This window comes from Phlebotomus papatasi, chromosome 3 (genome assembly GCF_024763615.1).
Source record: "Phlebotomus papatasi isolate M1 chromosome 3, Ppap_2.1, whole genome shotgun sequence".
Taxonomy (NCBI): domain Eukaryota; kingdom Metazoa; phylum Arthropoda; class Insecta; order Diptera; family Psychodidae; genus Phlebotomus; species Phlebotomus papatasi.
In genome coordinates, this window is record NC_077224.1 from 12,236,001 (window position 1) to 12,261,646 (window position 25,646).

The 25,646-nt window shown below is 33.2% G+C and overlaps 1 protein-coding gene across 1 annotated transcript; it reads right to left on the reverse strand.

The window, feature by feature from the left end:
• Positions 1-14,461: 14,461 nt before the first annotated feature.
• On the reverse strand, positions 14,462-25,433 carry LOC129807772 (uncharacterized). Its single transcript, XM_055857252.1, has 5 exons — positions 25,211-25,433; positions 24,990-25,127; positions 18,238-18,361; positions 15,582-15,741; positions 14,462-15,478 (listed from the first exon to the last, which is right to left on the reverse strand). Exons 1-5 carry the CDS (start codon positions 25,310-25,312, stop codon positions 15,349-15,351), a joined length of 654 nt encoding a protein of 217 aa, XP_055713227.1. The 5' UTR covers positions 25,313-25,433; the 3' UTR covers positions 14,462-15,348.
• Positions 25,434-25,646: the final 213 nt, after the last annotated feature.

Here is a 25,646-nt window from a genome sequence, read left to right on the forward strand (position 1 = left end):
TAATTTTCGGTTATATTTTTTTATGAAATGAAGTGTTATGGCATAAGGAAGTTCCAAGTGCATAAGAATTTCCGCTCACAATGGTTGGTGTCTGCATGAGCTTTCAGTTCAACCTGAGTCGTACCGCCTCATTGTAAATATTTATACAATGAAGACATGATTTGAGGCAGCAATTGTGGCTGCAGCATCTTCTTGGACGATTTCCACGAAGATGAAATTCATCATCCGCATGAGGCGCGTTTGTACACTACTAACACGCAGACCCATGAGGAATTTTATATTACAGCAACGCATTGAGGTATCATCTTGGCAATGAACTGGCTCTCTTGCAGTTGAGATGCCATCGACTAGACATTTTTCTGCTGGGGCCAAATATAGGTTAAGAGGTCTGTGGCAATACCACAAGAGTATGTCTTGAGCAGCAGACGCGACTCTGAAGAAGAAGCTCAAACAGTGGAGAGATGGTAGAAGCCAAAACACGAGCCAAACCTGAGAATCACCATCAACTTGTAACATTGTGACCAACTGATGTTGCTCTTTTTTTTTTATAAAACCATCTTGTGAAGCCCTCTTGCCAGCAAAGAAGTCACCGGAGCTTGAATGAATGGCCAGTGAAGTGGAAAATAGTAAGGTGGTGGCACCCCTTAATGCCAGTGCTTCAATTTACGTCATTTGATGTAGGTAAGTCCTCTTGTCATTGCCGTGATCCGTTTTTGGGCAAGACAAAATTAATTTTAGGCCTCGACACGATTAGTAATAACTTTAGGTCATCTTGAATAAATTAAAAGTATTTTTTAGGTATTTATTTTTATTTAAATATTCGTTTTTTGAAAAATTGCTTTTGAGATTATAATTCTATTGAAAGCACAAAAGATTGAGCCAGTGTCCACCGCCGTCTTTGCACTGATGACCAGCTTTCAGATCAAAACGAAATAATCGTTCTTTCGTTATTGCCTTCTGATTAATTTCTATTTATTAAAATTCAATTGAAATAATTGTAATCACACTGCTCAATAGAAGTTACAAGAACGTAACTCTTAAGGTACCTTTATTTGTTAGCCCAGTTTTAAGCTGAAGAGCTTAAAAGTAACGAAGTAGCACTAAGGAGGTACCTTTACTCTATTTAACAGTGGTCACCAGAACCTTAGCAAAAAACTGACCAAAGAGCCAATACAATTAATTGGCATCGTTGTTAATTGTGAGGTAATTACTGAAAAGAGATCAATTTGGGCGGGAATGTCTATTTGGGCCATTTTGCAAAAACCTCGCACACTCACTCCTTCCTCAATCGCCTCAATCTCTTGGGTATTTCAACAACCGTCAATCAGAGCATGGTGCCCATTGGTAAACATTCTCAAACCATCGAAAAGTGCTCTTGAAAATTACATTTTGAGGTGCTGAGCGATACGCTTAACCAAAAAATCAAGAAATAATAATAATAAAAAAAAGAAACAGAAAACAAGACGAGAATTCTAATGTCCATCAAACCAAGTGAAAATTAATCAAATGGCGAGTGGCAGATTTTGGAAATAGCTCTTTTGTGGCGGTTCCACTTCTTCTTTCTTACCTTTGGACCAAGAGAAAATGAAGTTACAATTGAAAAGTCAATCTCATGATCACGCAATTTACTCCTCGAAGTTTCTTCTTGTTTTCGCCTTCTTTCTTGTGTCTTTAAAAAAAGATCTGGTGCTGTCCACACTTGGTTGGAAAAGAAGGTGATCTTTCATCTTGCCCAAAATAGATTTTGGGGCTGATTAGAATTTTCTTGTACTAACATCACACATAGCAGATTTGTTTTTAGAAAGTGGTCTTCTTTCTTATTTGGAAAAGGAAAAAAATTCTTGCGAGTTTTGCATATTACATTTTCCGTTAATTTTTGAATAATGGCATCGTTGAAAAGTGTTATTTTAAATTTATAAAAAATCTATTCAATATTCAAATGGTTAAAATTAAATTGAAAATTATACTAATATTTAAGACTTATAATTATTTAAGAAGATAATTTCAAAGAAATCCAAAAGCTCTACGGAGTGCTCGAACTCACGAAAAAGAGCTATCTGTGTATTTTATTTGCATGGTTTTTGGGCGCATACCGGTTTACTACCGGTTAAAATTATTTATAAGTTAAAAAAAAAATATTCCGAAATAAAAAAAAAATATTTAAGAAAAGCACATTTAAGAATACTTTAGCTAACAAGCAGATGGATAAATAAAAAAGCAAATTCTAGAAAGTGTATCAGTTACAGGTACTTTACCGATTCATTACCGATTAAGTCCGATGCAGTGGGATTGAAAATTTCAAAATCTTTCTAAAAAATCTAAATTTAAGCAAATCGGTTGAGAAATAGGCCCTCCACCTTGGTGTCACATATAAGATCAATATTAATAATTAAGAAAAGCCGGAAAGAGAGGTATATAGTATGCAAATTTTCAAAGTGAAAATCACGTGTGTTAGAAAGAGTACACTTTAGTGGAGTAATACGATGAGTAGGATATTACTGTTCGTGTTAATTGTTTTCTAAATCGTATTACAAGCAATTCAAGCAATTTTCCATGCGTGCCAACTGTGATTCGGTCAGTTTTCGAGCTATTACATTGCAACCAACTTTGTACACAGAGGGGAAATGCAAGAAACAAACACGATAAAACAATTGCTATCTTTTTTTACCATTCTCGCAGTACAGAAAGTATCCAATCTTAATATTAATCTTATATATGACATGGTCATCAAAGTGGTTTAATTTTGAAATTTGGAAATTGAATACCAAAATGTTTTTCAAACATAAATGTCTAAGTCGCAGGCAGCCAAAATTCCAAAAGCCGAAATCCCGAACACCAAAATCCCAAAAGACAAAATCACGAACGCCAAAATCCCAATGTTCGAAATCCTAAAATAATAAAATTATATAGAGGATAGTGTCTAGAATGCTTTCCCAAGATACAGAAAATTTCCCTTGTTTCCAGCAAGCGCAGGTGAAATCGTGGAAGTAGCTACGACACTTTTAAGAATCCGGAATTTTGGCTTTCGGGATTTTGGCTTTCGATACTTTGACCGGGAGCGTCTTTTGACACCTACAAAACATACAGTAGACTCTCTCTCAATTGGGAATTTGGGGCAAAATGTCATCCGGTTTATCGATAGATTTAGTCGTCAAAGCCTTTGTAAATTCCACCAAAAGCGCTTAATTATAAAGGATCACGATAAAATAGGAAGAACTACAGCGAATTTGAGCGAATTAGCTTCATGATTAAACGTGAAAATTGTCAACAAAATTTTTCGCCCGATTGAGTGAGAGTCTACTGTATACGGTTTCATTTTAACTGCTCGAACTCCAAGAGAGAGCAGTTTTCACAATCCAATTTTTTTTTCAAATTCTCATCATCCTGGCTACTAAACGATAATAGATATTGACTTCGGGTCTTCGGTGACCCCCCACAAGTTAGCATTCTCTAGCGAACTAACTTACCCAAAGTAGTCCCCATCAATTCCATACCCTCCAAAAACATGTTTTTTTGACATTGCAAAAAATTGGCCCTAGCGATTTCAATGATTTTCGGATATGTTTTGTAGTTAGTCGAGCTGAACATTTCGTCCTTAGACACCTTTCACCGGTTAATTCGCTATCTTGGATTATTCAAGGTCAAAGGTCAACCACCCTGGAGGGCCTAATTTTCATCGGATTTTAATTCTAAACCCGACTGCATCGGTCAAAATCGGTGGTAAATCGGTAAAGTAGCGGTAATAGCCCTAATTTAAAAATACTGTTCTTTGCACTTTCTCAGTCTTTAGACCCATAAAATTCAAACGGTAAGAGATATCAACTTTCAGTCTTCGATGACCCCTCCTCAAATGACATTACCTCGAAAGTAATCTCTTTAGTTTCTCCCCCTTCCCCTTCATGTGTTGCCTATCCCCCTAAAATACGTCAAAAATAGGTTTCTCTAACATTGCAAAAAATTGGCCCTAGCGATTTCAATGATTTTCGGATATGTTTTGTAGTTAGTCGAGCTGAACATTTCGTCCTTAGACATATTTCACCGTTTAATTCGCCATCTTGAATTATTCATGGTCAAAGGTATAATTTTCACCGTTTTGTTCAATTCATCAAATAAAAGGTTAATGATTTTTTGAAACCCTCTTCTTGAACAATTTTCAACTTCATGCTGATTTTGTGGTGATTTATAGACAAATTTAATTCGACAGTGATTTTATATGCATCAGAAAAATTTGCGAAAAGGAATATAAGGCAGAGCTCCTTCTCGGGAATTCGAGCAGCTCGCAAAGCCTTGGACGCTTTGCCACCCCATTTTACATAGTAAAAAAAGCCTTTAACACGTTCCACATTTTTAACATTTAAAGTTAAATTTGTCTATAAAAAATTTAATTCGACAGTGATTTTATATGCATCAAAAAAATTTTCGAAAAGGAATATAGGGCAGATTTCCTTCTCGGGAGTTCGAGCAGCTCACAAAGCCTCGGACGCTTTGACACCCCTTTTAGAATAAACCACAAAAAATATAGTTTTGAGGGATAAGGATAAAAGAAAAACGACTATTCTAGATAATATTGATTAATGAAGGGTCATCGAAGACCGGAAGTCGAAGTCTCTTACCGTTTGACTTTCAACCGTGTCCAAAGTCGAAAAAGGCGGATTATAACTGCTTTCTCTTTGAATACGAGCAGTAAAAGTAATTTTAGAAAATATGATAAAAAATTATAATAATCATTATTTTATTTTTTTTTATTTGTTTTCAAGATACAAATGATTAATTTTTATTTAAAAATTATACTTTACTGTTCCGATATTATTTGGAAAATAATTTTAAAAGAATCTATTAGTAACGCTAAGCATTTTAAAAAATATAATTAATAAATTATAATATTAAACAATAAATTTCCTTATATAGAAATCTTGCAAAGAGAAGAGCCGGATTGTATTAACTCTTGCGTTAATCAAGTTTTTACCAATTTTATATAATCCGATTGTCTCTAAATTTGGCACAATTAAATATTCCTAATCACAGCTAAAATTCAGTAATTATCAATTCTTAAAAATATCTTCGAATTGCGTTTACTAAATCTTTCTAGTCAAAATCGTAAAAACCATTTCCAAGTTGGAATAATTTTTCCAAGTCATAAAACATCTATTTTGAAGAGGCGCAAAAGACTTTCCACCCAAATATTAAATCTAATCATAGGTATTTCCTCTCACTGTATAATTTTTGGTGAAAGAAATTGCTGGGCATCTCTCAACACAGCCATTTCTCTCTGCATTATGCAATTAATGAGATTGCTGCTGAGAATATTGAGGATGAATTATCAAATATTTATACAAGTGTTAAAAGCTGTTTAGTGTTACATTGTATACACAACGTGATTTATTGTGGCCACACGATGACCACTGTGACTTCCGAGATTGCCAAGTGATGGTAAAATGTTGGAAAGGCCAGCGAGTTCTTATAAATCCACAAGCAACTCTTGACTGATCATTTGATAAGAACCATGGGAAAGTGTGATTAATTAAATTGCAAACTGCTTGGGAAACATTTCCGAAACATAAGGGAAACACATTACATTTAGAATGGCCTCAATTCGATTTAATGGATTTTTACCGCCCGATTGCCGTTCTGCCGTTAATTCACCGTCTACTGCTTAACCTATCACTTGATCGATAGAATTAGTAGTAATCTTACTATCTAATCAATCGGTCAGGAGATATCAACTTGGATTATATGAAGTATATTTAGTAAATGTCTCAAGAGATGAAATGCTTAAAGTTTCAGTTTATAAACAAATGATTCAAGTAAGAGATTTGTTTTTAAATTTCGATTTTAAAAAAGACAGTTAAATAAATAAATAAACACATTTTCCTAAAGAAAATTAGAAAGTTTTTTTGTTATATCTCAGACCTCTCAGACTAATTCAAAGCGAGATACATTAAGATCAAAAATAGAGCAGTTAGAGAATTTTTATTCCCTAATTAAAATTTTATACTGGAATTTAGTCAGTTCATAATTAATTAATTAAAGAGAATTAATAAAGTTATATCAAATGGCTCAACCATTTTAAGTAAAGACAAAAAATCCTGTAAAAAATGAAGCATGTAGTAAGGTGGGGTAACTGGATCATTTTCCGGAGAGTGCTACTTAAACGCTTGTTTTTGGACTGATGAAATTCTTTTTTACTTCTTCTAAATCCATAGAATTATTCAATGTTTCATTCAGAAACATAATATAAAAAAAAATATCAAAAATATTAAAGAAAATTTATAAAATAATGATAATACTGAAATAAGTCAGTATGCACTAACTGGGTCGCCTTTTCCCTAGTTCACTTTTAATTAAACCTTTGGATTTAAAATACTTTTTTTCAAAAGTAAAAAAAAAAACAATAAATGTGTTCAATCAACGAGCTGTCATTAGCGAAAATATCACTGCTAGGAAATTTTTAGTGAAGAGCCCAACTGGCCCAAGATTGAAATAAGTCGATTACTCTCACTTATTTAATGGATAAAAATATTATTTTTCCTTTTTCTCAAACTTGAATAGTTATATTATGTTACTGTAGTGACTATAATACGGAAATAAAAATAAAAAAATATTATTTTAAATGGATTTAGTCATAAACATATAAATATTACATTTAAGGTAAATCAGTGAAAATTTCATAGAAATTGACTATATAAAACGTTAAAAAATTGGCTAAATAATTCAACTGGCCGAGTTGAGGAACCGGCCGACTAGAGGGTACTTTACCTTACTTAAATTTGGCACACTTTCACTTAATTTTCCAGGATCACGATTGAAAATTGGTATGAGCGTTGCTAAAAACGACGTCAAAAATACGTCATGCTTAAATAATATACTCAATTACAAAATGACGTAGGTCATACATTTACGTATTTATGACCTCTTGATTACCACATTAAATTGCCTATTTTCATCACGTCGTAATGAAGTAAATTTTAGGTAGTAACAATTAATATGGTGACCTGACGTATTAGTTACTTAAATTCTCCTAGTCAGACTTCAACAGGTCAGTAGATAAGTAGTGACGACGTCCTTATAAGGTTTTCATGTCACTTAGTAAACTTTGTGTTACATGGGTGCTTTCCTCTACATAGTTGCAATGAAATTATACTTTTTTTCAATAATTTTTCTAAATAATAAGAAATATAATATATAGACAGATAGATAAATGGAGTATTAAAGTTCCAATTGCAATATACGAAAATACCAAAAAAAAAATGGTTTAGAGCAAGCAAAATTTAAGCATATTTCTTAACTGGACAATCCAACCTTCTATGACCTTTACAAAACTCCTTTTCAAAGTATATAACATTTTGTTTTATTTATTTAAATTATTTATTAAAAATTGGTTAGAAGAGCATTCTTTCACTCAAAAGGAAATTTTGTAAGACTATTCGTAGTTTAGGAATTCCCACCACTGTTCACTAGGGCCTTACTAAATGCTCCTAAATAACCTATAATCCACAAAAAAGTTCGTAAATGTTCGTAAACACATAGGAAAGTGTTTGTAAAATTTTATCGTTTGTTCGCAAAGTCTTGTCAGACAAGCAAAAATGTCCGAACAAATGTTCGTAAAGAATAAAAAATGCTCGTTAAGTGCTAAAGTTAGGCAAAATCTTTTTGGTCAGTAAAAAATTCAAATTGGTCAGTAATGCCTCCGGCACACCTTTTAGATCAGGAAAATTTCATGAAGTCAAAATTCGGATCCTTTTCTTTCTCACACGTTTTGAATATGTCTATTTCATTCTCTCGCACTCTTCTTCTTCTCTTAAACATCACTCCAAATTCAATTTTGCTCAATCGAATTTGGTATGCGAAAGAATGAGATAGCCATATTCAAAACATGTAAGAAAGAAAGCGTTTCGAATTTCGATTTCATGAAATTTTCCTGATCTAAAAGGTGTGCCGGAGCCATAAAAAATAAAATATTCGTCAGTAAAAATTCAAATTCGGTCAGTAAAAAATAAAATATTGTCAGTAAAAAACTTTTAAAAAATCAGTAAAACATAAATTTGGTCGGTAAAAAGTCAAATTTGGTCAGTAAAAAATCAAATTTGGTCAGTAAAAATTAAATATGGTCAGTAAAAACTTTTTAAAAAATCGGAAAAAATTAAATTTGGTCAGTAAAAATAAAATTTGGTCGGTGAAATGTCAAATTTGATCAGTAAAAAATAAAATTTGGTCAGTAAAGAACAAAATTTGGTCAGTAATAAATAAAATTTGGTCAATAATAAATAAAATTTGATCAATATAAAATAAAAATTTGGTCAATAAAAAATTAAATTCGGTCGGAGAAAAGTCAAATTTGGTCGGTAAAAAGTCGAATTTGGTCAGTAAATTTTTTTTAAATCAGTAAAATGTGAAATTTAATCAGTAGAAAATTAAAAATGATCAGTGAATAATAATTTAGTCAATAAAAATCTAAAAGGAAATCAATAAAAGTTAAAACTTTGCATATCCGGATAAAAAGTATTGCACATTTCGTATTGCGGAAACTTCGTATTTTAATACATTTCGTATTTTACCATTTCATATTTCATATTTCGTCTTTCCTAAATTTTGTACAAAAATTACACAGAGCTTACGGATAACTTTCCAAAGCACAGAAAATTTCCCTTTGCCTCAGCAGGTGCTACTGATATCATTTTATATCACTGATATTATTATTACTGATATTATTTCATTTTTTACTGATTAATTTTGATTTTTTACTGACCAAATTTGATTTCTACTGACCAAATTTGGCTTTTTGCCGACCAAATTTGACTTTTCTATGACCGAATTTGATTTTACTGACCAAATTTTATTTTATACTGACCAAATTTTATTTTTTACTGACCAAATTTGATTTTTTACTGACCAAAACATATGCTGATAAAATTTGATTTTTTACTGACCATATTTTATTTTTTACTGACCCTATTTCATTTTTTACTGACGATATTTTATTTTTTACTGACCGTATTTTAGTTTTTACTGACCATATTTGATTTTTTACTGACCAAATTTGACTTTTTACTGACCAAATTTAATTTTTTACCGATTTTTTAAAAAGTTTTTTACTGACCACATTTGATTTTTTACTGACCAAATTTTATTTTTTACTGACCAAAAAGTCGCAGCCCTAAAGTTATGAACAATATTTGTGAAAAAAGTAGCAAACTTTTACGAACTTTTTAATAAGATATAGGATTTACAGTCATTTCGTATGTTGCCAATAAGAAACAAAGATTTACAATTCTACAAAATATTTTTTTTCTATGCGTAGGAAATTTTTTAGTCAAATCAGCCAAAGAATATCTTTGTAACAAACTTTTAAGGAGCTGCTACAAACATTTTCTTTTAGAGTTATTATTCTTTTGTTCAATTCTTGTGAATATTAGGGTAGACGCTAGTAATACCAAAACGCTCCTAATATCGATCGAGCGATGCTTGTAATATCGACTTCTCCCTCAATTGATGGATAAAAAAAAATAATTTTTCTACTAATTTTTCTTTTCTTTTTACTTGAATCCTGCAGAAATACAAAGAAATTAATGCAAATATCACTTCTTAAATAAGTTCTTAAATCCCGCGCAATTCAACTGTGAGAGAGAGATAGAGACACAAATAACTCACTTGACAAACGTCTGGCGGCGCTGCGGTTGCAAAAAATCTCTGAAATGCGACAAAATATTTTTTTCTCTATTTTATCCTTATTGGCAGGTCGTGTCCCTTCTTGTAATATGTACTTTTGCTTTCTTTATTATCCAAAATAGTGTTGTACAAAAGGGTTTTTCTCAAACATATCCTGAATTTTGGGACAGCTCAAAAGAAAATGAGTCTTCCAGCTCAAAATTTCATCCCAATGTTTTTGTTGTAATATTGATAATTATTCACAATTAACTCAAATAACTGTATTCAACTAAATTATTAAAAGCATTTTCTTGTGAAAATGACTTAACTCTAAGGAATTAAACAATTTTCACATTAAAAAACCTCTCATTTTCTCTACGTGAATTTTCGCGGCATTTCGAAGAATGCCAACAGGTACCACTAAATTCTCTTCGGCTTTTCTTTTAGCTCAGGCCTGTTGTAGAGGACATCTTCAAGATTGACTATATCAAGTTTTCACTTCAAAAATACGAATATAAATATATGTATATATGGTTTTTTGTCTGTTAAAGTTGATCATGTTATTAACTGATAATACCAATATCTACCCTAGTATACAGAATTCATCTTTATTCCAAAATTTTAAATAATTCAATTAAGTTTTTCGGTGATGTTATCACCTCTTCTATCATTAATCTTTCAGGTTTTGCCTTTGGCCTCAATAGAGGTTCTTAAAAAAAATTAATGAGTCACCTATTTTAAGATCTTTTGCACTTTTATTGGTATTTCTTCAGTGTATTCTCTTTTTAGAAATTAATTTGCCAGATCTTTTTTTCGGCAGGGTCTCCTCAAAGAGATTTATTCACATCGTCTAGAGAGCATCTTGTGAAATTCTCATGAATTTTTGCAATATCCAAGAATAGACACTTAAACTGAGCGGGATATGTTTTGCACATGACTCAAAGAAAGAAAAATGTTGAGAAAAGACCCAGAAATTCTATCGACATTTTGCTTCTATTGTTCCAAGCACCAAATATTTACGGGGAGGGTGGGAAAGTTTTTTTTGATAGAGGTATTAATGTAAGACAAAACAATTAATCTTATGCAGGGAAAGAAAAGAGAAAAAATGCGTATGATGATATATCAATTTGGGAAAGAAATGTAGATTATGCAGAGAGGAAACATCTCATACACGCATTTTATCGTTATCTCAAATTTCTGGTCAATTTTTTTTTCTTTTGCTTTTTGGAATTAGCATAAATATGTTCAATGACGGCAGATAGAGAAATTCCAATGACACTCTCTCTATGCTTCTTTTATTTCACATAATTGACGCTCTTTTTGGTCTGTTATAATAGCACAAAAATAGACGAAAATTTCAATTTTATTTCTAGGTTATTGTGTGAATTTCATTGGAATATTTAGAACAAATTTTGAATATCCAATCGTCATCAACAACGATCACAATAATGAACGCATCAATTTGACTAAATTTTCCCTCATAACAAGATCATCAACATTTTTATCTCCATCTCTCTCTTCATCTCGTTCACCAGTTTTTTTTTATTTATTTTATTTTTTCTTTTTTTCCACTGGAGGTCTTTCAACTCTTGGACTTTTCCGGTTTGGTCTTGAGCAACTTCTCTCTGGGTATCGCGAGATTTTTCCACGGAACTTCTGCTCTTTTTTTCTCCATCTGTTCAATACTTCGCGCCAAAAGCTTTCCGACCCAAAAACCTCCATGACCTGGCCATCCTCTTGGCCATTTTGCTATTTTTCCTGGACATTTTTGGGATGCCATGGAGTTTTTTTTTTATTATTATTATTATTATTTCTTCTTTGCTATGGTTAAAGAATGAAGCAAGAGACATCATCCAGTGTATGTTGGCCTACTCTCTCTTCTCTTGTGACTGTGGACCCGCGCGCTCAAAGTCACTCAACTCCGAAGCGTTTGCAATCTTTTTATTAATTCAGGTTTCGGAGCCTCGAGTCAATTGCATACCTGATTCACACGCTTAATACACACATTCAGAATGGTATTTTATTAATGAATTACCAATCGCGAAAGCGAACACTCAAATCGCGCGATAGAAGCAATAATAGGATGGTGAACAGACAGTTAAAATACAAGAACGTATGGTTGAAATGAGGTGAAGACAGTTTTTGGGGACGAGCACTGACATCCTGCATCCATAAGAGAGGCATTCTTCTGCCTTGAATATGGAGGTAAATAGGTCAGAGATGCTCTTTCGAGGCCAGAGACCTTGACAAATACTCATCCAAGACATTTTTTTGTCATTCACATCCCGATCGACCTTTCGCAATTTTGCAATCCAGAACAAAATTGTTATTTTATTTGTTGGACGAGTTTGGTATTTTAACGAGATTCAAATTTAACCGTTTGCGCAATAAAAGCTCTGACTCTGAACTCTCTCAACTTTGATATTGGTAAAGAGAAAAACACGGAAGTTTTGCTTATTTCGGTTGATGAGGATATTTTAATACAGGACTAGATAAATTATCTGGCTTATAAGTCCTTCAAATGTCAATTTTTCTATGCATTAGATTAGGGCATTTAATGCGTCAAAGAGTACTCGCTCTACACAGAAAAAAAATATTTTGTAAAATTGTTCGTAAATATTTGTAAAATCCTATGGCAGACTTACGAAATGCTCGTGAATCGTATAACCCACAAACAAGTTCGTAAGAGTTTGTACTTTTTTCACAAACATTGTTCGTCATTTGTTCGTATTTCTTCGTAATTTTTTGTTTGTCTGACAAAAATTTACGAACAAATGACAAAATTTTACGAACATTTTTGTTTGTCTGACAAAAATTTATGAACAAATGACAAAATTTTACGAACATTTTTTGTGTGTTTACGAACATTTACAAACAAATGTTTGTAAAAGTACAAAAAATGTTCGTCAAATGATCATTTTACGAACAATGTTTGTGAAAAAAGTACAAACTTTTACGAACTTGATTCTGGGTTATAGGATTCACGAGCATTTCGTAAGTCTGCCATAGGATTTCACAAACATTTACGAACAATTTTACAAAATATTTTTTTCTGTGTAGAGCGAGTACTCTTTGTTTGTCTGACAAAAATTTACGAACAAATACGAACAAATGACAAAATTTTACGAACATTTTTGTTTGTCTGACAAAAATTTACGAACAAATGACAAAATTTTACTAACATTTTTTGTGTGTTTACGAACATTTACAAACAAATGTTTGTAAAAGTACAAAAAATGTTCGTCAAATGATCATTTTACGAACAATGTTTGTGAAAAAAGTACAAACTTTTACGAACTTGTTTGTGGGTTATACGATTCACGAGCATTTCGTAAGTCTGCCATAGGATTTCACAAACAACCAAGAATAAGCATACTTGAGGAGAAATACATTGAATTGAAAAATTGAATTGAAAAATTGAATTGAAACAACTAAGAACCACGGTGATGATCTTGTACAGACCTTGATGGGAGGACTCAAGAAGAAGATAGGGGAGACCGGGGAGGTTTGGGACAGGGGTGGCGTGGGACAAGGCGATTCTTTCATTATTTTCTTTAAACTACTCAATCATAGACAATATTAAGATGTATATTGACTAAAAGAATGGATATCCTCAGTTTTATTGTTTTAATTCTATGAACACTTTTTTAAAAATTGACAAAAATTGTATATTTTGACGTCTCAGTTTTCCTCTTTGTATTTCATATCAGCGATATATAATCAAAATTTTTCTATCTCATTAGGTAGCAGTGTAATCTGCCAACATATTTTTATAAAAGTTTCAGAGATTATACGCTCTTGTTTTTTACATAAAGGTTTTAAATACCAGAGCTACACGCGGGGATGTTTGGTACACCTGAAAGGGGATGAATGGGACGATGATTTTCGACAAGATTGTAGGTGGCATGCTATTGTTTACTGTCAAAATAAAGAGTAATGCCCAGTTTCTACTGGAAATCTCCCTCTTGTGCAAAGTTTATCAGTGGAGCAGATTTCTCTAACTACAGGGACAATTAAACCATCAATGTCTGGGGAATCAATAATTCTTTCTCAGAGGATATTCGATCTTTGCCCAATCTCGTTAAAAACTATTTTCTCGAGAATTTCTCGAACAATTTTTTCTACAATTTTCACAAGTTCTCCAGAAAAGGAAAGGCGAGAGCTAATTCAAAGAAATAAGGATAAAACTGGTACCATGCAGTTGTCGCAAAATCAAACAGGAATCCGGCAATGAGTTCAAAACTAAAAGTGTTAAGATAATCTACTCGCCTGAGGAATTTGATGATCATGATTACAATATTTAGAATAAAAAAGCAAAGAAAGGTAGATGGAAAATAAGAAGAAAATACTTAAAATAATTGATTGACAATAAATGAATCTACAATACAAATAAAATTGATATTGATTTCTAAGTATGAATAAAAAGATTAAATATTTTTATTTCTATCAGAAATATTTTTAATCTAGTATGTAAAATTAATTAACGTGCTCTAATAATGCAAATTATGCGAGAAAAAATATGTCCCATACTACCCCGTATCGGGGAGGTTTGGGACAAAGCGTCGAGTTAAATGTTTTATCTTCTCCAAGAAAACTCATTTGTTTTCCAAGTTCTATCGAGTACTTTTTATAAAGTCAATACCCATAAGTATCCTATAGACCGCATAAAACTATGATATGCTATCGTGGTTTTTTGGAATAGTGTCTCAAAGTCAAAACATGAAAAAGTGTCCCAAACCTCCCCGGTCTCCCCTATAAGATTTCGACAATCTTGAATTAAAAAAAAAAACTAATATATAAATAAATCTACAATGAATTAAAGTTTCAAAAAATATATTTCTTTCTTTGTTAATATTATGTAGACTTCATTTTTAAAGCATTATTCTTGGGAACAATCTTATCGTGGACACGCTTCATATTTTAAATTTTAAAAGATGATATCCAATTTAAATAAAAAGAAATAAATTAGAACTTTCTTTGAGCATTAGAGGAAAGTGCCCATCCTTTTCACGGTCCCAAGCTTTATAATGACTGAAGTTTCCCTATGTTTCTCAATAAATGTGAATCTGCAATTTAAAAACAAGACACTTTCCCTTAGTTTTTAAAATCTGGGTACGATGAGTCATATTTATTGAAAAACATAGGAAAAATTTAGCCATTATAAAGCTTGGGACCGAGAAAAGGCACTTTCCCTTAATGGATTCCGCTAATTTATTTTTTTACCTTATGCAGTAGCAACTATATAGGAATCCCCTCTATTCTGTCCTGTAACTCTACTATTTACTTTCTTAGCAAATTCATCAAAAATGTTATCTCTTGTAGATCAACAAAACGATAATTTATTTGATTGAGAAAATAAATCTTAAATTAAGAGCAACTTCTTTCATTCCCACCAATTTCTTCTTTATTATTACATTGTTTTACTTCTTGGACAATTGCTTTGGAATCAATTTGAGAGCTTTTTTTGCAAATGACTCATGAAGATAGAGAAAAGAAAAGGAACGAAAGAAAAAAAATGATCTAGCGAAGAAAGTTAAAATTGCTGAAAGGGGGATCAATTACCACAAGAACACATGCTTACCATCATACTTTAATGCTCAACATTGTATTACTATCTTTTGCGAGAGGCAAAAGAATTCCTCCATATGACCAAAAAGATTTGGTACACCCAGTGAAAATGAGCGAATTAACGAAGAAGCGGACTTATTTGTGGATTACTTTCATCGGTTGCTTAACACCAAGTCCCGTTGATTTGGAGCCACTTTCGTCACATTTCTCCTGTTCAATTGGGAACATGAATGAGATATCAATGTCGTACCTTGGTAATTTCTCCCTGCAAAAGCCCAGCAACGGAGTTGAAGAGAAGAAATTGAAATTAATTTCATTGTCTAGAAAATGTTGCAGATGGGAAGTGGAATAGACACAAGTTGTGTTACCTTAGAAAATTAATCACATTGATCCCAAGATGTTGCTCCCGCGACAGAAGAAGTGCTGATAGATATCTTGGTGGATCTTTTGTCTTCTCAGCACAGTGCATTATCAGGGCCCATGACTTGTAATCAGTGTCAATTATGTAAGTGTTGTAAATTCCTTCATCTGCCGAAGAAGAGACATCAATTGAGAAACTATATATACCATTGGGTTGTAGAGCTTAAAATGTCGCAAAATCATTTTCTAAGAAGAAAATTTATAATGATAGATAATGCATAATAATTGATAGATATGCACAAAATTTTCGATAAATCGCCAGATCGATACGATCACTACAAACTATTGGGGAAAAACCGCAAAATACCAGATGATCGACAAAACCTTTGAAACATATCGACAGACTGAGATGATCTCTTCAAAAGACCGGCAGATTGTTACGATCTCTAAATAAGATCAGCAGAAGTTTTCCAAAAGGACTTCAAATCGGCACGATTTTAAAAAAAATATATCTGATTTAATATTATACGACCTTTGCAAGGCACCAGGAGATCGACAAAATATATCCAAATGAACTCTAGATCGACAACATCTCTGTAAAAGATCGGTAGGTCCTCTGACCTTTCGAAAAGATCGGTAAGCCAATATGATCTCCGCAGCAAATGGGCAAATCGATAAAATCTCTGCAAAAGATCAGTGAACCAATACGATATATACAAAAGATCAGTAGAGAGAAACAATCTCTTCAACAGATGAACCGATCGACAAAATTTTTGAAGATGAGAAGATACAGTAGACTCTCACTCAATCGGCTCTTTTTCAATCGGGCGGAAAATTTTGTTGACAATTTTCATGTTCAATTATGAAGCTAATTCGCTCAAATTCGCTGTAGTTCTGTCTATTTTATCGTGATCCTTTATAATTGAGCGCTTTTTGTGGAATTTACAAAGGCTTTGACGCCCAAATCTATCGATAAACTGGATGATATTTCGCCCCAAATGCCCAATTGAGAGAGAGTCTACTGTAATCAAAATTTCTAAAGATCAGCAGATTTGTACAGGCTCAGGTAAGGATCAATAGATCGTTACAATTTCTGTAAAAAATTTCGAGATCGATACGATCGATACGAGCGTAAGATCGTAAGATCGGTACGATCTCTATATAAAAGATCAGTAGATCGACATGATCTTTTCAACAAATAGGCAGCTTGACAAAATTTCATAACATCATCAGATCGGCACAAGCTTAGGTAAAGATCAATAGATCAATACGATCTTTGCGAAACATTCACGGATCGATAAAGTCTCTAGACGGTGGATCTCAAACGATGTCTACAAAATATCGACAAATCAACTTGAATAAGGCGATTTTTAGCGAGATTCGTTTTTTCGCTTTTCGGGTATTCTTTGACTTATTCTTTGAATATTATACCGGAAAGTCAATTATTCCCAAAGTTATAGGGGTTTCAAATCTTAAAATCCTATACTGAGCATGTAAAATCTCAACTTGAAAACGCTCTCCTGTAAAGCTGGCCATTCGCGAGTTATTCGTTATAGAGAACGTAATGGCGAGCTGTCGATATGGAGAAAAAAATTGGTAAAGCGATACGATATCTACAAAAGATTAGATCAAAAGGATCTCTACAAAAGATGAGCAGATCGACAATTTTTGAAGATGATCAAATCGACAAAATTTTTGAAGATCAACAGATCGGCGCAAACTCAGGTAATGATCGACTGATAGATACAATCTCAGCTAAGCATACCCAAATTGACTCAGGCTCAAGAAAAGATTCGTAAATCTATACGATGTTTGGAAAATATCAGTAAATCGATCACAATGTTTATACAAAAGGTGAGTAGAATAGGGTGATACGATCTCAGCTAAAGATGAGCCGATCGACAAAATTTCTGAAGATCGATAGATCGTCGCAAACTTAGATAAAGATTTATAGATCGATACAATCTCTGCCAAATCGGTACGATCGATTTGGCAGACTCTGCGATCTTGACGATCTCTGAAAAAGATCAGTAGATGGATAAAGGTCTCTACAAAAGATCAGTAGATCAATACAAGCTATCAATATGAGCAAATTGACAAAATTTCTGAAAGTCAGCAGTATGGTAAATACTCAAGTAAAGAACGGTAAATCAATATGCTGTTTGCAAAACATCGACAGATCAGCACGAACTATCGAAAAGATCGGTATATCGATAACAATCGGTAAAGCAACAGATGTGCAAACCGACCAAATCTGCAGAAGATAAGTAGATCAGCACAATCAGTACAAAGGATCAACAGACCATGCTGGAGTATGGGAAAGTACTCTCCCTTCGAACGTTCATGCCTTCGAATAATGTGAATTTTTTTTATTTTTCCTAAGAGACATACACATTTCTATTATCATCAATTATTGATAATTACGTGATAATTATGTATAAGTTTCTTAGAGAAGATAAAAGAAATTCACATTATTCGAAGGCATGAACGTTTGAAGGGAGAGAGATTAGACCTAGCGTGATAGACCTTATCTAATTCAATCCACTAGATAGAGCTTTAACTATGGTCTTTCTAATTAAATAATGTTCTTTGCGACATTTTAAGACCAACAACTCAATATTTAGAAAAGTGGACTGAAAGACGTGATCTTTCTGAGAAACCTACAAATGTCTTCGGTGTGCACCCAGTGAGCAGATGTTGCAAAATTAGGTATAATCCACGTAATATTTCCCTGCTGAAGCTCATGGAGTGGATCATCTGCGTAGATATACGTGAAGTTCATTGTCACCTGTAATTGCAGAAGAAGAGTCAATCAATAATAAAATTTCATCATCATACCAACTTTTCTTCCTCATTCTCTTTCTCTGGTACAATCTCCTTCCCCATTTCTTTTCGCACACACATACACACAAACACCGTGCAGATTATGTTAATTCTCTTTGGTACAGGAAGGAGGTCAAGTATTTGCCAGACATCGCGAATGAGACTGCCAAGTGCAGAGAGGGAAAATGGCCAAGAGCAGGAAAAGACATTCTCGCACATTCAGCAGACATTTCATATATACGCAAAATTGCAAGGAGAATTTGGACCAGGGGTTTGCAATTCACTGGAATTTTGTCATACTTCTGGGCTAATTCGATACTCTTCGACGAGTTGTACCAGTCACTTTTTTAAGAACAACCAACGTAAAATCTGTAAAAAAAAACCTCTAGGAATATGCTAAGAGTTTATTTTTTTTAAAGTTCATTAGTTTCCCATTTTCGACGAGTACTTTAAAATATTATACGAGTCTATCAAATTAAATAATTTGATAATAGTACAAAATTTACTTACTTTAACTAACATTGGGAATTAAACAAAATTTTGCCACTTACTTTACAAGACACAGTGGTACATTTTACTTATTTAGACGAGTTTTTCAAAAGACTGAGATAAGTTTATACGAGTTAGAGAAACTGAAACATTAAAATTACCTTCAATTAGAAAAAACAAGCTTCTTTTTAAGTTAAATAAACTGTAAGTATGAAAAATGAATTATACAAGTTCTATTGTTAGACCACTGAAATCAAGTGATCCATTTAACAATTTTAGACGAGTTGTCTAACAAAATTGAAATGGAATATAAACATGAATTCACATTAAAATTCTTTTTTTATAGGAAATGACAAGAGAAAATCATAATGACAAGTCATTCATTTTTTCAATTAGACGAATGTTAGCTCTAGACCAATAAGACAGAGTGATGCCTGAATTGAAAACTGGTCTATAATAGTTTTAATAACTGAATCTTGATAGTCATTGTATTGTATTCTTTTCAAAAAGTGTTTACCTAAAATTATCGTGAGGCTGTTTAAGAAAGTTTATACTGTCTTAGACGAATTAGACAAGTTTTGTATACAATGTCCATTATATAAAAGAAGATGTATATATTTAATTCCTAAACTTCTTTATAGAATAGAATTGAAATTAAAATAAACAGTAAAATAATTTAGAGATTATGCAAATATAGGGTAAGTGTGCCAAATTTCGGCATAGTTGCATGCAAGCGATAAAGTCTCAAGTTTGAAATATAATATTTTTAATAATAAATTGAATATTTTTGTTACTTTTTATAAGGAATGTTGCTTGCAACCTTGCAGACAGTTTACCATCTTAATTTTCTCTAAAATCATTCTTAATACATTTTAAAATGAATAAAAATGTAGACATAGCATTGGTGGCCTATTTCGGCCACCTTCATTCTCATTATTCCTTGCCCTTCCAGAATTCTTTCAATATCTTTTTCAGATCATCTTGCTCGTCGAAGCGACATTTTTTGTTATTTTTATTTGCATTGTACAATCTCAAGAGTATCCCAAAACTAAAAATTCATGGAAATTCGAGGAACAAAAAATATGGCCGAAATTGCAAACTGGCCGGAATTTGGCACACTTACCCTAATATTATTTCTTTCGACGAGTTATTCTGTGTAAAAGCCTTATCCTTGAAATATTAACAATATCACTATCAAAAGTCCTTCAAGAATTTTATATTTCAATAAATTTTTATTAAAAAATCTAATTTAGTCTTGAAATTGGAGTTATTTAGTCGTTAAAACTTTAAATTTTGCAACAAATTCTCAACTCTTTTAATGTAAGAGGCATCCGTTTTAGGAATTTGCATACCCTTTAGAATTCAGCTCAATTTTATTCCTTGTCCCTTCTTCAAACTTATCCAGCACATTAGCACCGGAAGAGACCTCAATAAGACCTCATACCCTATCAACATAAACATTAAAAAAAAAATTATGCACCTCGCCCAAGAATAAAACCGTCGCGGATACGCCCAGTGGAGGCGCCTGGTCTCATTTGCAATTGTGAATTTGTGAGCAAATTGCACTCACGGTCTTTTTGTCAATTCACAGCGCGAATGTCCCATTGGGAGCACCTCACCTCAGGTGAATTGTGGACTTGAATTTGTTGGTCGGGGAGGCGAAAAATAAGGTACAACAATTGAGCACAAGAAGAGCTTGCGCAGCACGTTCTTCCATCCAGTACAATTAATCGTCACCTGCTGACTTGCTCCTTCTTCTGGGGTGAATTGGAGGCTGTGGCAAGAAGTACTCCAGCTTCAAGTGCAATGTGCCAAGTTCATTCAACACACAAATGTTGGACATGATGGCAAAATGTACCTCATGGACGAATAATGCCACAAAATACAACTGAGCAGTGCGTAAATCATTTAATGTCGGCACTCGCATAACTTTGTTGCAAAATCCTACACTGTGAACTATGGGCGGCTGGAGAACAAATTAATTATGAATTTAAACATGAAATCTTAAGCCGAGGATGCAGTCAAAAGAATTCGTTTTATTAAAAAAATTGAAGAGCAGAGTATTATCTTGAGAGTGATAAAACTTGTTAAATAGTTCTTCAAGCATATCAAATTTAAAACCCGTTTGTCGTGATCACGCCTTGATATTTGCCTAAATTTAACGGCGTTATCACTCTTGCACATTAAAATTTTAATGTGATTCACATTAATTGTCGCTTGTGAGCGTCCAAATATGTTATTTGTGTCTTTGAGTCACTTAATATTTGGGATTTTTCTATTTATTGATAAAGAAGTGGACTTGGCCTGCAAAAATAAGTTTAAATCTACCTAAAGCATAAAAATTTTTCACATTAAAAAATTAAAGAGAAAATCGCATTAATTTTTCGCATTAATGCTATAAATCAATTTACATCAAATTTTGCGGGCCAATTATATCAACAAATAGATGAAATTTTGAATATAAAATGATTCAAACACACAAATTACGCATTTGCACCCTCACCAGCGACAATTAATGTGAATCATATTAAAATTTTAATGTGCAAGTGTGAAACCACAGTTAATCTTTGTTAAACTTTTTAATCCTTGAAATATGCGTAATTTCATCTTTTACAATTCTTCTAAATATACCAAGAACCTACGCTTAAATTACAGGAAACTATTTTAGTACAACTTAAAATATATACATTTTTCTTAATAAGAAACAATTTTCAGAAATTCTTTATCAATTTCAATTCAATTTAAGTTATAAATAAATTATTTTAAAATTTTCAGAACGGACCACCAAGTAAGTAGTGAACAAGAATGGTCAGCGAGTGAATTGAGAGTGGCAGTTCGGCTGATCTCTGCCGGTTAGTCGCTAGGATCAACATGTTGTTAGTCTCCATGATCAGTTAATCACGCCGATCAGTTTCCATAAATCGACTGATCAGTCGGATTAAGGGCAGCCAAAATCTTGAAAGCCAGAAACTTGGAAACTAAAGTCCCGAAAGCCAAAATCCCGAAGTCTTTAAAATGTCATACGTACTCCCACGATTGCACCCACGCTTACTGGAGGCAAGAGGATTTTTTTTTGTGTTTTAAGAATCTACGAATAATTATATCCCTTTCACGATCTTAACCATTCTGTATATTGACTTTCGGGATTTTGACTTTCAGGATTTTAGTCCTTTTGGTATTTTGACCCATCCGCGATTTTAGCTTTTGGGATTTTGACTCATGCAAAGTCGGGTTTTCGGAATTTTGACTTATTCGGGATTTTGCTTCTTCAGGATATTGGTTTTTCGGGATTCTGGGCTTTCAAGATTTCGACCCATTCACCACGGTATTTGTTTTTGGGATTTCGACTGATTCAGAATTTTGGCTTCTGGGGTTTCGACCCATTCGAAATTTTGTTTGTTCGGGACTTCCGCTTTTCGGAATTCTGGGTTTTCGGGATTTTGACCCCTTCGCGATTTATTTTTTTTGGATTTTGACTCATTCAGAATTTTGGCTGTCGGGATTTCGACTCGTTCGGAGTTTGGTCTTTGCGGGATTTCGGCTTTACGGGATTTTGGATTTTTGGGATTCTAAGATTTTGGGATTTCGACCCATTTGCGATTTTTATTTTGGGATTTCGACTGATTCAGAATTTTGGTTTTCGGGATTTTAATCCGTTCGGAATTTGGTTTTTACGGGATTTCGGCTTTTCGGGATTTTGGCTTTTCGGGATTGTGGATTTTCAGGATTCTGCGTTTTCAGGATTTCGACCCATTCGCGATTTTTGTTTTGGGTTTTCGACTGATTCAGAATTTTGGCTTTCAGGATTTCAACCCGTTCGGAATTTGGTTTTTACGGGATTTAGGCCTTTCGGGATTTTGGCTTTTCGGGATTCGGGGTTTTCAGGATTTCGACCCATTCGCGATTTTTATTTTGAGATTTCGACTGATTTAGAATTTTGGATTTAGGGATTTCAACCCGTTCAGAATTTAATTTTTACGGGATTTCGGCTTTTCGGGATTTTGGCTTTTCTGGATTCTGCGTATTCAGGATTATAACCCATTCGCGATACTTGTTTTGGGATTTGATTTTTTTGGAATTTCGGCTTTTAGAGATTCCGGGTTTTCCGGATTTAGACCCATTTGCGATTTTTTTCTTCGAAATTTCGTCTTTTCGGGATTTTGACTCATTCGGGATTTTGTTTTATTAGGATTTTGGCTTTTCCGGATTATGTCTTTTCAAGATTATGGCTTTTCGAGATTATGGCTTTTCGGAATTTCGGTTGACACTGGTTTCGTTCATTAGAATTAGTGGAACGATAAGTTTTTATATCCTCCCTTCAGGGAGTAAATAGAACTCTGTCACTAACGGTTCCCTTTTGGTTGCAAATCAGCCATTCATGGTGAATAATCGATGTCGATTCACTACTCACGGTATGCTCACAATTAGTATTAATTGATCCTCCGATTTACAGTACGACTTTAACAGTGTCAACGTATGTCAATTTTAAATAAAACTGGAAAAACGTACGATTCTAGGGTAAAATATCAAACTTTTGAACTACTATTTTTTTTAATAAGAATTCGATAAAAGTTTTAAAGAATAAATTAGTTATACACAGCAAAATATAACTTAGAAAACTTATTATTTTTTTTTAATGTTTGAATAGTTTCATGGTTAGAGCATGCTTAATATTAGGGAAAAGTTGTACCTTCGGACGATTCATGCTTCAGACAACTCAGGCTCTTATCGGGAAATTTGAGTCGTAGAACTAACTATAAATATATATTACCATGAAAGATTCATTAAAAATACAGAAAAAGAATTAAGTTGACTATAGCATAAACCGTCCGAAGATACAAAACTTTCCTCTAATGTCCGCGTTCAATAGTGTCAGCTAAAAATTTTAAATGTTATTTAAATTTTTTTTTAGCAAATAATTTATAAACTATTTTTAATAAAAAAGAATAACACTGAGAAAAAAAGAGGGTGCGATTAACTTTTTTTCCTTATAACTGTAACACTTTTTAGGTGTAAAAATATATCAACATTTTTTAATGTTAATTGTACACCTTTTTAAGTGTAAAATTAACATGTAAATGGGTAACTTCAACCCACAATACATCTCAAAAAGGTAATATTTACACCGATTATGGTTTGGATCAATACTGCAGGGTAAAATTAACATTTCCGGAATGCTATTTTAACTTTTTCGGATTTCTCTCTCAGCGAAATAGCTTTTAACAAAAAAAAAACTAGTTACTTAACACCTAACCAATACAAACCAATACTCAAAGATCTAAAATTTCATTTAGGTTAAAAACACATGGAAAATTGAATATCATTAATACCATTAAAATTTTTAAATTTCATTGAACACTAGGGGAAGGTTTTCACGCTTCGTACAAATTCTGGTTTCGAACAGAGCTAATAAATCTGACCTAATGGCAATATATTTTAGTCATACATTTCCCGAATTCGTGGAATTTAGGATAAATATCAAGTGTTCGAAGCCAAAGTATGTGCGAGGCCTAAAAGCCTTCTCCTCAGTGAAATTGTTATATCGTCTCATTCTCATTCCATTCCTAACAGTGTAGATCTCTTCTAAAATGTTTTATTTCAATAGCATCTATTCGAGGAGTGCTTTTGAAAAGAAAATTTCTAATTTGCAGTGAATACATTGTAGAATAATTGCTGAATTTCATGCACAAAAAAGTCCCAGTCTTCTTTGCTAAAGAAGACGAAGAAAAAAGCCCAAGCAAATACTTCTCTTGTAGTGTAACAAGAGGAAAATTAAATACCCCACAAACCGAGAGGAAAAAAAAACGATCCAAGCTTCAGTATAAGTGCTTTGCGATAATTTTTGCCCATTTTTATGTTGGCTAGTGTGCGAAGTGATTTTTAAGAGAAAATGAATGAATTGACGCACGTTTGAGTCCAAGAATTTGATCCACTTTGCTAAAGATTTTGTGTATGTGTGGATGCTGCAGAACGGTCATTTATCAAAATAAGAGGAAATTTAGAGTGATTGTTTGGCGGATTCTTTTGGCGGGATTTTCCAATTTTTTTTTGCTGCTTGGCTTTTGAGGACAACCACGCATCATCCAGCAGAAAAAAAAACTCACCGTAAGATCTTCATAGGAGAAATCAAAGATGCTCCTCATGCAGGAATACTCTGGAGCTTCTTCCGTAGAGGCAAAATACTGAATCACGTACCAGTATCCCATCATTTCCGACAGCTCAAAGTTCCTCATGGCTTTCACCTGGCCAGATCGAAGAAAAAGGGTTTCAATTAATTTTTTCTTTCTTTCTGGCCTTTGGATATGTCTCAATCTGATTGATTTACCTTGGGACATCTCTCTCGACGTCTGATCCGATAGATACCATCACTGGGGCAAATGGTGAGGAGGATAAGGATAAAAAAGAGCGGGAATGATGGCATATTCATCACAATTTACGACACTGCTGAAGGGATTTGCAAAAGGTGGAGAAAAGAAGTGAACTGGAGAGAAAATCACTTTTTGCTCAATGGAAAAGTCTCTTTTGTTCCAATTGACGTTCTCAACTATGACGATTATCATAATTTAATAGAGTTTTGTGCTTTTTTCCATCTCTCACTCTCTGGTGAATTATTATCTCGTTTGTTGCCCGGATGTTGATGTGTTTCGATATATCTTAACTTGTAAAACACATAAATCCTATGTTGAGATAGAAGTTCCATGAGGATGTATGACACACAACATATTCTTCATGCTATGTTAAGATAAGTCTAACCCTCAAGG